The sequence below is a fragment of the Ictalurus punctatus genome, chromosome 9 (assembly GCF_001660625.3).
Source record: "Ictalurus punctatus breed USDA103 chromosome 9, Coco_2.0, whole genome shotgun sequence".
Lineage (NCBI taxonomy): Eukaryota > Metazoa > Chordata > Actinopteri > Siluriformes > Ictaluridae > Ictalurus > Ictalurus punctatus.
This window is the reverse complement of record NC_030424.2, coordinates 28,837,501-28,852,500: the sequence shown is the minus strand read 5'-3', so window position 1 is coordinate 28,852,500 and position 15,000 is coordinate 28,837,501. Positions and strand designations below refer to the sequence as shown.

The following is a 15,000-nucleotide window of genomic DNA, read 5'->3' as shown; positions in this document are numbered from 1 at the left end:
ATTAACACTCCTCTCTCTCTCCTCATTAACACTCCTCTCTCTCTCTCCTCATTAACACTCCTCTCTCTCTCCTCATTAACACTCCTCTCTCTCTCCTCATTAACACTCCTCTCTCTTTCTCCTCATTAACACTCCTCTCTCTCTCTCCTCATTAACACTCCTCTCTCTCCTCATTAACACTCCTCTCTCAGCTCATTAACACTCCTCTCTCTCTCCTCATTAACACTCCTCTCTCTCTCCTCATTAACACTCCTCTCTCTCTCCTCATTAACACTCCTCTCTCTCTCCTCATTAACACTCCTCTCTCTCTCTCCTCATTAACACTCCTCTCTCTCTCTCCTCATTAACACTCCTCTCTCTCCTCATTAACACTCCTCTCTCTCTCCTCATTAACACTCCTCTCTCTCTCCTCATTAACACTCCTCTCTCTCCTCATTAACACTCCTCTCTCTCTCCTCATTAACACTCCTCTCTCTCTCCTCATTAACACTCCTCTCTCTCTCCTCATTAACACTCCTCTCTCTCTCTCCTCATTAACACTCCTCTCTCTCTCCTCATTAACACTCCTCTCTCTCTCCTCATTAACACTCCTCTCTCTCTCCTCATTAACACTCCTCTCTCTCCTCATTAACACTCCTCTCTCTCTCCTCATTAACACTCCTCTCTCTCTCCTCATTAACACTCCTCTCTCTCCTCATTAACACTCCTCTCTCTCCTCATTAACACTCCTCTCTCTCCTCATTAACACTCTCTCTCTCTCTCCTCATTAACACTCCTCTCTCTCTCCTCATTAACACTCTCTCTCTCTCTCCTCATTAACACTCCTCTCTCTCTCCTCATTAACACTCCTCTCTCTCCTCATTAACACTCCTCTCTCTCTCTCCTCATTAACACTCCTCTCTCTCTCTCCTCATTAACACTCCTCTCTCTCTCTCCTCATTAACACTCCTCTCTCTCTCCTCATTAACACTCCTCTCTCTCTCCTCATTAACACTCCTCTCTCTCTCCTCATTAACACTCCTCTCTCTCTCTCTCCTCATTAACACTCCTCTCTCTCCTCATTAACACTCCTCTCTCTCTCTCCTCATTAACACTCCTCTCTCTCTCTCCTCATTAACACTCCTCTCTCTCTCTCCTCATTAACACTCCTCTCTCTCTCTCCTCATTAACACTCCTCTCTCTCTCTCCTCATTAACACTCCTCTCTCTCTCCTCATTAACACTCCTCTCTCTCTCTCCTCATTAACACTCCTCTCTCTCTCTCCTCATTAACACTCCTCTCTCTCTCTCCTCATTAACACTCCTCTCTCTCTCCTCATTAACACTCCTCTCTCTCTCTCCTCATTAACACTCCTCTCTCTCTCCTCATTAACACTCCTCTCTCTCTCCTCATTAACACTCCTCTCTCTCCTCATTAACACTCCTCTCTCTCCTCATTAACACTCCTCTCTCTCTCTCCTCATTAACACTCCTCTCTCTCTCCTCATTAACACTCCTCTCTCTCTCTCCTCATTAACACTCCTCTCTCTCTCCTCATTAACACTCCTCTCTCTCTCTCCTCATTAACACTCCTCTCTCTCTCCTCATTAACACTCCTCTCTCTCCTCATTAACACTCCTCTCTCTCCTCATTAACACTCCTCTCTCTCCTCATTAACACTCCTCTCTCTCTCTCCTCATTAACACTCCTCTCTCTCTCCTCATTAACACTCCTCTCTCTCTCCTCATTAACACTCCTCTCTCTCTCTCCTCATTAACACTCCTCTCTCTCTCCTCATTAACACTCCTCTCTCTCCTCATTAACACTCCTCTCTCTCCTCATTAACACTCCTCTCTCTCTCTCCTCATTAACACTCCTCTCTCTCTCTCCTCATTAACACTCCTCTCTCTCCTCATTAACACTCCTCTCTCTCCTCATTAACACTCCTCTCTCTCTCTCCTCATTAACACTCCTCTCTCTCTCCTCATTAACACTCCTCTCTCTCCTCATTAACACTCCTCTCTCTCTCCTCTCTCTCTCTCCTCATTAACGCTCCTCTCCCCGTGAATCCTCCTCCTCCTCAGCGACTGTTTTCCTCGCTATCAGTTCTAAACCAGGCAGTCCCGACAGCATGTGCTTTGCGATTTTGTTTTGCATCGGCTCAACGTCAAAGGTCGACTCTAGATAACAGAAGCACGTGCCCCTTTCACGTCCCGCGTCCTTCTCGCTGTAACCCTTTTCATGTTTGCCGCACGCATCAATAAATAGATTTCTAGATATAACGATGTTGTGTACATGTTCTCCTGATATTAGCGCGCTGATCGGGTCAGCGTTTTTCATCGTCAGCCGTTTCCCGCTCGCTAGTCAGCCTCTCGGCTCAGTTTTTCTTTCGATGTGAATGAGCGTGTCATCTGAGTAGCGTGTTTTCGTTTGTGAGTCACATCCTGCCTACATTATTTGCATTTAGTCTCTGCATGAACGTGTTTGGGGAACGAGTGTGTGTGTGTGTGTGTGTGTGTGTGTGTGTGTACGTGTGGCTTCCTAGGACCTCATCTAGAGTCAATATACAGGTGATGTTGAAACTCAAGCATATCTGTGAAACCAGCAAAACCATCTGCAGAGCTCATTGGGGTGTGGGGACAATATATAAACGCAGCAAAGAATAATAAACGCTACGTCGTATCACACCTTCTGTACTTTTCACTGGTTATTGGTCATGTCGGTAATTAGACACCGGTGTGGACTCCCGTCCTCGTTAGTATTTCCCACCCCAGACTGATCACGTGCAGCGCCGTAGCCGTGTGTAACGCTGACATGCATTACAATCGAGAAAGTCATAACTAGATTCAGATGGTCTCAGTAAAGAACAGCAGATCTCAGGTCAGTTTCTGTTCGTGGGATATTCGGTCTAAGATCACGTCACATGGCCGAGAGGGAAATAACTGTAGAGCGGCACCTTTATTCTCCGTGATTAATGAAAACAGCGATCCTTCTTATTACGATGAACTCATTTGATTCAGATGTACACTTTTTTTTTATTCATATAAAAGTCCTGAAGCTATTAAAAGTCAAGGCAGATTTATGTATTAAGCACGTTTAACAATGGACGACAGGCGCTGATCCGAAACATTCAAATCCATCACGTTAAATAACGTTATAACCCAGAGAATAATTTGCACGCGCTACAGACGAGATAAGGCGGGTCGAGGAAGGCCGACATACAAAGAATAACAGTAGTCCAACCGTGATGTAGATAGACAGATCCTTTTATTTATACCCACCGTGGGTGCGTAGAAAAAAGAAACCCAAGACCCAAAAACAATCACGGGCATAGAGGGAACACAAAGAACACGTCAGGATCATACAATGCCAGAGCAGAGTACGCATATAGCCATAGGAACAAAACAACTACCGTAGCTGGCCTTTCTGCACATGGGTAGTCTATACCTGCGTCCAGAAGCAAGCGGGTGGAAATATCGATAAAGCGGGTGGTCCGGATCGTTTAAAATTTGATGTGCCTTCCGGGGCGTACGTGAAATGGCACGGTCCGATAAATCAGGGGTGGGAATACCAATCGTTCTTCCCGCTAAATTAGTTCGTTCTTATCGGTAACTGTTAGCATATGGAGGAAAAAAACAAAACAAATGGCATCATACATAAGAACCAGTTTCGATAATACCTCGATACAGAAGAAGAAGCAGACCAGGCTGGACGGACAGATATTTAAGTCTACGGATAACTGTGAGTCTCTGTTGACAGCACTTGTAAATACCTAGAGTGTGCTGATTGAACTGGAGATGTTTATCCAATGTAATGTGATGCCCGGATATCTGAAATGCTCCACCCTTTCAACCATCTCCCCGTCAATGGTAACACTGGAAGGACGGGTCGGTGCTTTTGAGGAGCTAAAAAGGAGCCCTTCGTGATATTAAGGTGGAGAAAGTTACCATCACACCATGTAGTAAAATGTGCTTTGGGAGCGTTGACAGTCCAAAAACGAATCATTGTCCTTATTCAGCAATGGAAGAATGGCAGTATCGTCTGCATATTTAAAGTAATGAGTGGTGGTGACTAGACTCTGACAGTCATTTGTATAGAGAATGTAGCAAGAGCATGACTCACAGGTTCTAGGTCTTTTCTAGAGAGAAACTGTTTGAACTTTGCAATAGATCTTAAATGAAAGAAGCTCCCCTTAACTACAGCGCTGATTTGTTTGAGTCAAAAATGACTCCTAGGTGACCTGACTAGGCCTCAAGAGCTGAGGAGACAGTACGGGAGCCCAAAATAACTTCAGACTTCAGTTTCGCTTTCATTTCGCTGCAGACGGTTGTTAGCCATCCGCCATTTGATGTCCTCAAGACATTTAAAAAGCAGCCCAAAAGGACTGATGCCAACTGGCAAATATAATTGGGTATCATCAACATAGCAGTGAAACTAAATATCATATTTCCGGGGGTCAGAAAAAAACATAGAACCCAGGGGAAGCATATAAACGGAAAACAACAGAGGACCCAATATGGAGCCCTGAGGAACGCCACACGATAAGTGGGCCGAGGAAGAAGAGAAATTCCCAGTGTTTACTGCGAAAGTCCTATCTTTCAGATAAGATGCAAAGCCAGACCCTTGATACCGACCACAGACTCTAAGATTCAAAAGAACACTATGGTCGATCGTATCAAAGGCAGCGCTAAGATCCGATACGACCAACACAGCAAAACTGCTAGAGTCAAGTGACGTTAAAATATCATTGGTAGGTTTTAACAGGGCAGATTCAGCACCGTGTAAAGATCTCAAACCTGACTGGAACTCGTCTAAAATATTTTTTTTAAAAATTCAAATGAGAATATAAGTGTGCATAAACAACTTTTCCCAGCAACTCCGGGAGCTGACGAGCTATTAATAATGGTCGTCACAAGTGGACTGACAGTTTCGAAAACCTCTTTCGAAAGACGTGCAGGAAGAACATCCATCATACAGCTCGAACGCTCCATCCGTCAGATTAAATCAGAAAGCTGGGCTGAGGAGCCGGGTTGAAATGAGGAGCAGGCTGCCGGGATGTGATGAGATCCTGAGCCGATGTCGACTTGAGACGATTACGACGAGATCCTCGACGAACATACCGTGGACGACGTAAAAATTCCCGAGGCCGCACACCTGGTTGTAGATTCCAGCAGGGACACGAGAAGAAATCCACCAGCAGATATTTGTCTGTCAGAGAGGAAAAACAATGATAAAACTCCACCTGACCTGAGCAAACTGCCTAAGATGGATCATCATTTCAAGCCCATCTAACAGGTATCAGCCAGCAGCGTTCAATTCCTCGCCAGAATGCCGGCTATTGTACCATTCAGAGTAGATGGCACGGGCTTGCGGTTAGGCCAATGAGATTTTCAACTGCACAGAGAAATCAGGAAATCAGTCCACGGTGCTCAGAAACACACAAAGGAAAGTCCAGAATCCATAAACTGCAAAAAAAAAAAAAAAAAAATCGTTCCAAAGAGTCATTTTAAAATAACACGAACGTCTGATTTAAACGTCTGATTAAAGACCTTAATTCTAACCGATATCACGCTGAATAAATCAATCATTCCGTCTCAGACCCTTCTGTCTTTCTGTCTCTCTGTCTGTCAACTGTATGTCTTAATGTCTGCCTGTCTATCTGCTCTATCTATTTATCTGTCTGTCTGTCTATTTATCTGTCCATTTGTCTGTGTGTGGATCTGTCTTTCTACAGTGTCTATCTCTTGGCCTGCCTGTTTATCTATCTGTCTCTTTATCTACTTGTCTGTCTGTCTACTGTATCTGTCTTTATGTCTGTCTGCCTGTCTCTCTACCTGCCTGTTTGTCTTTCTCTGAGTGTGTGTTTGTCTGTAGGTCTATCTGCTTGTCTATGTTTCCACCTATACGTCTGTCTTTTCTATCTACCGTAACCGTCTGTTTGTCTGTCTGTCTGTCTATTGTATCTATTTCTCTGTCTGTCTGCCTGCCTGTCTGTCTGTCGTATCTATCTGTCTTTATGTTTGTCTGTCCACCTGTCTACATACTATCTGTCTCACTCTCTGTATATCTTTCTGTCTACTGTATCTACCCGTCTGTCTGTCCATCCTTCTACGTACTGTATCTGTCTGCCCGTCTCTCTGTGGGTCTCTGTGCCTGTCTGTCTATCTGTCTGCCTGTGCATCTTTGTGTCAGTCGGCCTGTCTGTCTGTCTATTTTTCTGTCTGTCTCTCTACTATATGCCTGCTTGTCTATCAACTGTATGTCTGTCTGCCTGTCTGTTGTATCTGCCAGTTATTCAATCTGTCTGTTTACCTGTCTGTCTGCCTATAGATCTGTCTGTGTTTCCGATACTCATTGATCCACCTGTCAGTCTGAGAGTTCTTGAAGCTGAATGCGGTGTATTTTCTAACACACTAAAGACAAACACTTCCTGTGTGGGTGTGTTTATGTGTTATGTGTGTGTCCAGACAGAGCGTACCGAGTGGCTGCAGTTCCAGTCTGACCTGCAGGTGGCGCTGGTGGTGGCCGACCGGCTGAGAACCGAAGCCGAAGAAGAACTGAGCGCGCTCCGAGAGGCGCGGGAGGACTGGGAGAGGAAGCTGACCGACTCCCAGCAGGGCCAGCGAGAGGTCGAAGGTCAAGTGGAGCGCCTAAAAGCAGAGCTCATGCAAAGCAAACAAAGACTCAGCCAAAGGACAGAGACTCCAAGCCAGCAGGGGGCGACAGAAGGGTGTGTAAGGAACACAATGGAGAGACGGGGGGATGAGCAAAGGACAGGAGAGGAAAAGAGAAAAGAGAAAGAGGCAGGAACTACAGAAAAGCTAAAGTGAGTATAAGGAGATCCATAATGGAGTTTCCATCCAGTTGGTGCATTTAAAGAGAAGATGATGTAGTGTGTGTGTGTGTGTGTGTGTGTGTGTGTGTGGGTGTGTTAGAGTCTCTCCATAACTATGACTGTGTTCCATTACTGCATTTAACACACTCTTAATGACGTCTGTTCAACAATTCCCCTCAGGGAAATCCCTGTCGCATCATAAGGGCATCCTGGTTATACTGGAATATAGGATCCACATAGCATAGATTTCTAGAACTCCGTGGCTCTGGTATCGCAGGGCCCTGGGAATATGGAGTCCTTGGAACACTGGTTTTGGGAACATTAGGCCATTTGTTTATAAGGCTGTAGAAACATAGGGGCTTCTGGACATAGTTCTCTGGGAACATTGAGCTATAAGAATATAGGGTTCTATGGGAACATTGGGCCTTGGGAGCATTGACCCCGGGAAAATAAGGTTTGATGGAATACTTGAGCATGGGAATATAGAGCCTTGAGAATATAGGGCACTGGGAATATTAGGCACTTAGAACATGGAATCATGGGAATATTGGGCACTTAGAACATGGAATAATGGGAATATTGGGCACTTAGAACATGGAACCATGAGAATATGGGGCACATAGAACATGGAACCATGAGAGTATGAGGCACCTATAACATGGAATCATGGGAATATAGGGCACTTAGAACATAGAACCATGGGAATATAGGGCACTTAGAACATAGAACCATGGGAATATAGGGCACTTAGAACATAGAACCATGGGAATATAGGGCACTAAACATAGAACCATGGGAATATAGGGCACTTAACATAGAACCATGGGAATATAGGGCACTTAGAACATAGAACCATGGGAATATAGGGCACTTAGAACATAGAACCATGGGAATATAGGGCACTTAACATAGAACCATGGGAATATAGGGCACTTAGAACATAGAACCATGGGAATATAGGGCACTTAGAACATAGAACCATGGGAATATAGGGCACTTAGAACATAGAACCATGGGAATATAGGGCACTTAGAACATAGAACCATGGGAATATAGGGCACTTAGAACATAGAACCATGGGAATATAGGGCACTTAACATAGAACCATGGGAATATAGGGCACTTAACATAGAACCATGGGAATATAGGGCACTTAGAACATAGAAACATGGGAATATAGGGCACTTAGAACATAGAACCATGGGAATATAGGGCACTTAGAACATAGAACCATGGGAATATAGGGCACATGGAACCATGGGAATATAGGGCACTTACAACATGGAACCATGGGAATATAGGGCACTTAACATAGAACCATGGGAATATAGGGCACTTAACATGGAACCATGGGAATATAGGGCACTTAACATGGAACCATGGGAATATAGGGCACTTAACATGGAACCATGGGAATATAGGGCACTTAACATGGAACCATGGGAATATAGGGCACTTAGAACATAGAACCATGGGAATATAGGGCACATGGAACCATGGGAATATAGGGCACTTAGAACATAGAACCATGGGAATATAGGGCACTTAGAACATAGAACCATGGGAATATAGGGCACTTAACATAGAACCATGGGAATATAGGGCACTTAGAACATAGAACCATGGGAATATAGGGCACTTAACATAGAACCATGGGAATATAGGGCACTTAACATAGAACCATGGGAATATAGGGCACTTAGAACATAGAACCATGGGAATATAGAGCACTTAACATACAACCATGGGAATATAGGGCACATGGAACCATGGGAATATAGGGCACTTAGAACATAGAACCATGGGAATATAGGGCACTTAGAACATAGAACCATGGGAATATAGGGCACTTAACATAGAACCATGGGAATATTGGGCACTTAGAACATAGAACCATGGGAATATAGGGCACTTAGAACATAGAACCATGGGAATATAGGGCACATGGAACCATGGGAATATAGGGCACTTAGAACATAGAACCATGGGAATATAGGGCACTTAACATAGAACCATGGGAATATAGGGCACTTAGAACATAGAACCATGGGAATATAGGGCACTTAACATGGAAACATGGGAATATAGGGCACTTAGAACATAGAACCATGGGAATATAGGGCACTTAGAACATAGAACCATGGGAATATAGGACACATGGAACCATGGGAATATAGGGCACTTAGAACATAGAACCATGGGAATATAGGGCACATGGAACCATGGGAATATAGGGCACTTAGAACATAGAACCATGGGAATATAGGGCACTTAGAACATAGAACCATGGGAATATAGGGCACTTAACATAGAACCATGGGAATATAGGGCACTTAGAACATAGAACCATGGGAATATAGGGCACTTAACATAGAACCATGGGAATATAGGGCACTTAACATAGAACCATGGGAATATAGGGCACTTAGAACATAGAACCATGGGAATATAGAGCACTTAACATACAACCATGGGAATATAGGGCACATGGAACCATGGGAATATAGGGCACTTAGAACATAGAACCATGGGAATATAGGGCACTTAGAACATAGAACCATGGGAATATAGGGCACTTAACATAGAACCATGGGAATATTGGGCACTTAGAACATAGAACCATGGGAATATAGGGCACTTAGAACATAGAACCATGGGAATATAGGGCACATGGAACCATGGGAATATAGGGCACTTAGAACATAGAACCATGGGAATATAGGGCACTTAACATAGAACCATGGGAATATAGGGCACTTAGAACATAGAACCATGGGAATATAGGGCACTTAACATGGAAACATGGGAATATAGGGCACTTAGAACATAGAACCATGGGAATATAGGGCACTTAGAACATAGAACCATGGGAATATAGGACACATGGAACCATGGGAATATAGGGCACTTAACATAGAACCATGGGAATATAGGGCATTTAACATAGAACCATGGGAATATAGGCCCCTGAGGACAATTTCCTTCAAATAAATGAAACCTCCCAGAGCAGACTAAGTTCTCTTAGTTCTAAATAAATGCTTCACTGTTTTTATCTCAAGGTCCTGAACAGTGAATTAGCTGGTTCTTGTCCAAACAAAGCCACACCATTTTTATGGTACGCGCCATTGTTTTGCAGAAAGCAGTCAGCGTCCCCCGCCAGCCTAGTAAATGGTACATCCCAGACGTCTTTAGCACCCATCCCAAACCCTGTGAAGAAAGTAAGAACAGATCCGTGTTTCTAATCATTCATGTAACAGAATGTGTTGTATCCACCACGTGGAACGTGCGTCTGGTAAAATATCCTGTGGTTATTTCAGACCACTCCATCCAGAGAGAGGAATGTGGACCTGCCTGATAACCTGATTAATTTATACAAAGGTATATAACTGACACACAATGCTGCTAATTTTCTGAATTTCAAAACATGTAAAAGTTCACTCCGTGTGCGTGTGTGTGTGTGTGTGTGTTTAATAGATAAAAAGGAGGACAATCCATCTTTACACCCGTCTCCTGTTATAGACCTTTCTCCAAACAAAACGAGCAAGATAAAGTGAGTGTGACCCTCCTTTTGTTTTTCTCTTCCTGTCTCGCTTCTCAACTCCTACTACGCCCTTCTCGTGCTTTACTCGCAAAACCACCACGACCCGAACCTCCACCTCCATACGTTCCGGAACTTTCTCACGACTCACGGTGAAGGTCACCGAGCACTCGATTCCATTTTAAAGTCGGGGACGTTCGCACGTTATGGAGTCGGTATGGAGGACGTTTAAAACACTTACGACAGCTAGAACTTCGCGTTTGGTTGCGAACCTCTATCTAACCTCTATGTCTTTCTCCAGGCCTCAGGAGGACTTCAGTAAGCTGCTCAGGCTTCACGGCGGATCCAAACGCAACTCGCTCCTGCGCTGGAGTCAGAACCGAACCAGCGGATACAAGGTATGTGTACGACTAGATGAGCAATGCGAATCGAAATCAAATCGAAGTGCTCAGTCAGAAGTAACATTCCTTATTTTCCTATAACGGCCTTTCGATGAATCATCGATTGACACGTCATACTTTTTTATCCGTTTATAGTTACAATTAACGTAGAACGTCCGTAATACAACTCCCTGTTATCGTTTACAGTATAGCACAGCTTGTCGTGTTAGCAATAAACAGCAAAGTTTTAACGACTCGGCCCTGAAGACGTTTCCCTGCACGTTGTAACTTGCCGACAGTTTCATCGTCAGATCAGACGTGAAAACAATCGGACGCGATTAAAATAAGCAACGATTAGGCGAGGGCGGAGTCGCAGGAAATCAAACCGTAACAATGAAACCTGTGCCGCTGTTGATTTGGGAACGATCTAATCTCTGACCGTGAGATGAAGACAGTCCTGTGTCAGTGTAAAGACGGCAAAAAAACTGGATCTATAAATATATAATTATATATATATATGTCTGCATTTCCCAGAACATCGAGATCACGAACTTCAGCAGTAGCTGGATGGACGGCTTGGCTTTCTGTGCCGTGTACCATAGTTACCTCCCATCACACATTCCCTACAACACGCTCAGGCCGGAGAACAAGGTAACACACGCTCATATACTCTCCACCGTATATTACACTAACGAACGCCACGTACAGAACGACCTCAGACCAACGGAAAGGATCGTGACATTTACTTCCGACTGTAGAAATCACCGAATTCTGGATTCTGATTGGACAACGGAACGTGTCGATTAATTTTCTCTACCAGCAGGTCTGACAGTAGCGCAGCTGCAGATCGCAGGTTTATATTAATGCACTTATCATTTCTATAGTGACAGAGCAAGTGTAATTGTTGATACGGTGATATAAGTTGTCCGTAAGGAGATGTTTATTGGACGTTTACGGAAGGAGTCTCCAGTGTCAGAGGTAACGCTGTAACTTTAGGTTTTTCTGACAGAAGGGTTTACACGTTGCTGTTTCTTATTAACTATGAGAGAGAACAATAGATGATGATGATGATGAGGGGGTTTCGGAGTTTGCATGTTCTCCCCGTGCTGCGGGGGTTTCCTCCGGGTACTCCGGTTTCCTCCCCCGGTCCAAACACATGCATGGTAGTCTGATTGGCGTTTCCAAAAGTGTCCGTAGTGTATGAATGGGTGTGTGAGTGTGTATGTGATTGTGCCCTGTGATGGACTGGCACCCTGTCCAGGGTGTACCCCGCATTGTTCCCGATGCTCCCTGGGATAGGCTCCAGGTTCCCCCAGGTGACCCTGAAAAGGATTAGCGGTATAGAAGATGGATGATGATGATGATGATGATGATGATGATGATGGTTCTGTCCTCAGAAAGAAAACCTCTTGCTGGCATTTCAGACAGGAGAGAGTCTGGGAATCGCCGCGTCACTGGTGAGTCATCCTACTCCTTATAAAACGCTCCTCAGATCCCTGCACTGGTTTCTCTGAGGCCTGTGAACTTCAACCTACTTTTATTTATTTCTTTTATCGCACCATGGCATTTTTATTAACCGTAATAGTCCCTCATAAAGCTCTACGTGCTACGATAAATTCCATGATTATCTTTCCATGTCCGTGGAGAATACTGATAATACTAATGTTCCACGTTCTCATGATGTCAGTGCTCTAATACTGTGCATCCGATGCATTATTTCCATTTTCTATGTGGCTACAAGGTCAGTTTTCGCAACGATCCGATGTACACGCTGAATCCCGAGCTCGTAACGAGGCCTATTTTTCAACCTGTGTTTCCTTTAAGACCGCAGACGAGATGATGAAGTCCGAAGGCCCCGACTGGCAAAGGGTTCTGGGATACGTGGAGAGCATATACCGCCACTTTGAGATGTGACCTCTTTGGAAGGTTTTAGAATTCTCCTCCTGGTTTTTCTGGAGCTCTGGCGTCGTTTGAAAACCGTTCCAAACTTCTCGTCGGACATCAGCGAGATCGGTTCCACGAGCTGGCTTCGCGTTTGAGCTCCACCGTGTGGAGAAAGAAAGAAAAACAAACGGAAATGGAGATCAGTCATGAGTGCTAGTGGATCCCAAAAAAGCCAGTGATATTGTGATGCAAATTAGTAATGGGAAATGTTTGGGTTTTGTTTTTGGTTTGTTTTTAACATTGATTTAAAAAGAGGAACATTTAACTTGAGCATATAATGAAAGAATTGCGCTAGTGTTGCACTTGGGAGCGTGCTGTTATAGGAAAATAATCCGCGACGGATAGGCGTGATGAAGCCGGATTAACGTTATCACACCGCAGTCGATTCTTTTCCTGGAACAGCAAGTCCCACAGTGTTTTATTCCTCTCGATCCACAGCATTTTTCCACCAAATACCAATTTTAGTTATTACAAAATGACACATCAGACTATTTTTTTTGCTTCTTATAGCTACGTTTAATGGCGTGGATCGTCCAGGAAGCAAGTTCACTCCTGTCATCACTTACGTTATAGCAGCTACAGACAGTCGTTTCTTCACCAGCCTCTCGGTTCCTCCTCTCTTTTACAGTCCTTCCCGACTGCCCCGACCCCGGAGACTCCGCCCCATAAATATCAAATACACCTTATATATCTCCTTGCGGAAAACTTCACCACATCGTATAACGATTGCAGACTTTTCCACCCGTTTAACAAGGTTTTGTTTTTGCTGGGTTTTTACGACCGATCTAGGGCGATGTGATTAAAAATCGTAAGTTCGCAATTGTTTTTGTTGTTGTTGTTTAGCATGTAAAAATCAAAAACAAGTATTTTACAAGGAATGATTGGACAATTTGTGTGTTCGGGGGTCACCCTATAAGCTACTTGTCAACAGTGGAATCGGTTACTATTTAAAAAAGCAAATAAATACTTATAATAATAAATGCAAAATTGTCTGTAAAATATCCTGTGACATCGCGTAGCCCGATGCTCATACGTCGTCACATCGCTCCCGCCGAGTGCGAAGGCTAGGAACAGATATAACGGATGCAAATCCGCAGATATTCACAAAGACAAATACAGGTGCTCATACGGCGTCACGTCAAAAACAAACATTAGCTAGGTTAAATCGTTAACGTGTGTTTACAAACGTTAGCGCGGTCCTGCGTTTAGATACCATGCTATCTGATCATTAACACCATCAGCATCTGTTTAGCTACTCAAGTGTAACTTAAACCCCACCCTTGCTGACTCGGAGGCACCTGTGACTTGGCCAAATCAGCCATTTCTGGCCTGGACTCTGTGTTAAAGCTTGCATTTGGAAGTAGTGAGGTTACTGTGAGTCACTCGATAAGATATGAGCACTGATAAGCGTCTTCGAGTATCGACAAGTCTAGGATTTCGGTCAGGACTGTGTGTTGTTGTTAACGCACTCTTCTTCGCTAAGAGTGCCGCTATTGGACTGGTTTCACTGAAACAGCTCTCAATGACCACAATATTGTTTTTTTTTGTTTTTTTTTTGCAGTTATAAAGATCTCCAAACTTTTGTTCATGTACAGCTTTCGTAGCATCCAATGTGTGGAACGTGGACTTCAGAATAATGGCATGTCTTACTTTTGTGAGCTTCACAAACAAACAAACAAACAAATAAATAAATAAAATCACCAGCATTACTGCTGACAGTGTGCTGAACTCCAACACTCGTGTATTAACAAATACCATAACGTGACTGTTAAAGTGCCTTTCATGTGATGTATATATTAAAACTTCAGTCTTGTGCCAAAGTCAATAACATTTATTAATAAAGAAATATTTTCATTATCATGTCTTGGGCTGGTGTACCTACTAATTAGTGATCATGTTGTGAGTTATATACATTCAATATTGAGGTTTTGTGAGTATGTACCGGTATGTATCAGCCATAACGTTTAAACCACCTGCCTAATATCGTGTAGGTCCCCCTCCCCTTGTGCCACCAGAACAGCTCTGACCCGTCACGGCATGGACTCCACAAGCGCTCTGAAGGTGTGCTGTGATATCTGGAACCAAGATGTTCCAAGAGATCCTTTAAGTCGTGTAAGTTGTGAGGTATTGGCACCCTGTCCAGGGTGTACCCCGCCTTCTGCCCAATGCTCCCTGGGATAGACTCCAGGGTTCCCCGTGACGCTGAAAAGGATAAAAGGATAGAAGATGGATGGATGGATGGAAGTTGTGAGGTCAGGCCTTTATGGAGTACTGACTGTTCACTTACTGCCTATTAAATACTATCATACCCCTTGACAGGTGCCA

At 44.0% G+C, this 15,000-nt stretch overlaps 1 protein-coding gene and 1 long non-coding RNA gene across 4 annotated transcripts in view; one reads left to right on the top strand and one right to left on the bottom strand.

Annotated features, from left to right (window-relative positions):
* si:ch211-195o20.7 (cytospin-A) overlaps window positions 1–14,532 on the top strand; it is a 34,308-nt gene extending 19,776 nt beyond the window's left edge. The window contains exons 5-12 of one of the 3 annotated variants that reach the window (XM_017476766.3): window positions 6,446–6,804; window positions 9,950–10,031; window positions 10,131–10,191; window positions 10,288–10,363; window positions 10,653–10,749; window positions 11,266–11,382; window positions 12,129–12,188; window positions 12,556–14,532. In XM_017476766.3, the coding sequence (XP_017332255.2) occupies window positions 6,446–6,804; window positions 9,950–10,031; window positions 10,131–10,191; window positions 10,288–10,363; window positions 10,653–10,749; window positions 11,266–11,382; window positions 12,129–12,188; window positions 12,556–12,645 (942 nt within the window). In that variant the 3' untranslated portion in view covers window positions 12,646–14,532. Of the gene's footprint in view, window positions 1–6,445; window positions 6,805–9,949; window positions 10,032–10,130; window positions 10,192–10,287; window positions 10,364–10,652; window positions 10,750–11,265; window positions 12,189–12,472 lie in introns of all 3 variants that reach the window. The other 2 variants (XM_017476764.3, XR_008396988.1) reach the window with 2 other exon arrangements.
* LOC124628527 (uncharacterized) overlaps window positions 14,210–15,000 on the bottom strand; it is a 1,493-nt gene continuing 702 nt past the window's right edge. The window contains exon 2 of the long non-coding RNA XR_006983094.2: window positions 14,210–14,877. This is a non-coding gene — a long non-coding RNA (uncharacterized LOC124628527). The remainder of the gene's footprint in view (window positions 14,878–15,000) is intronic.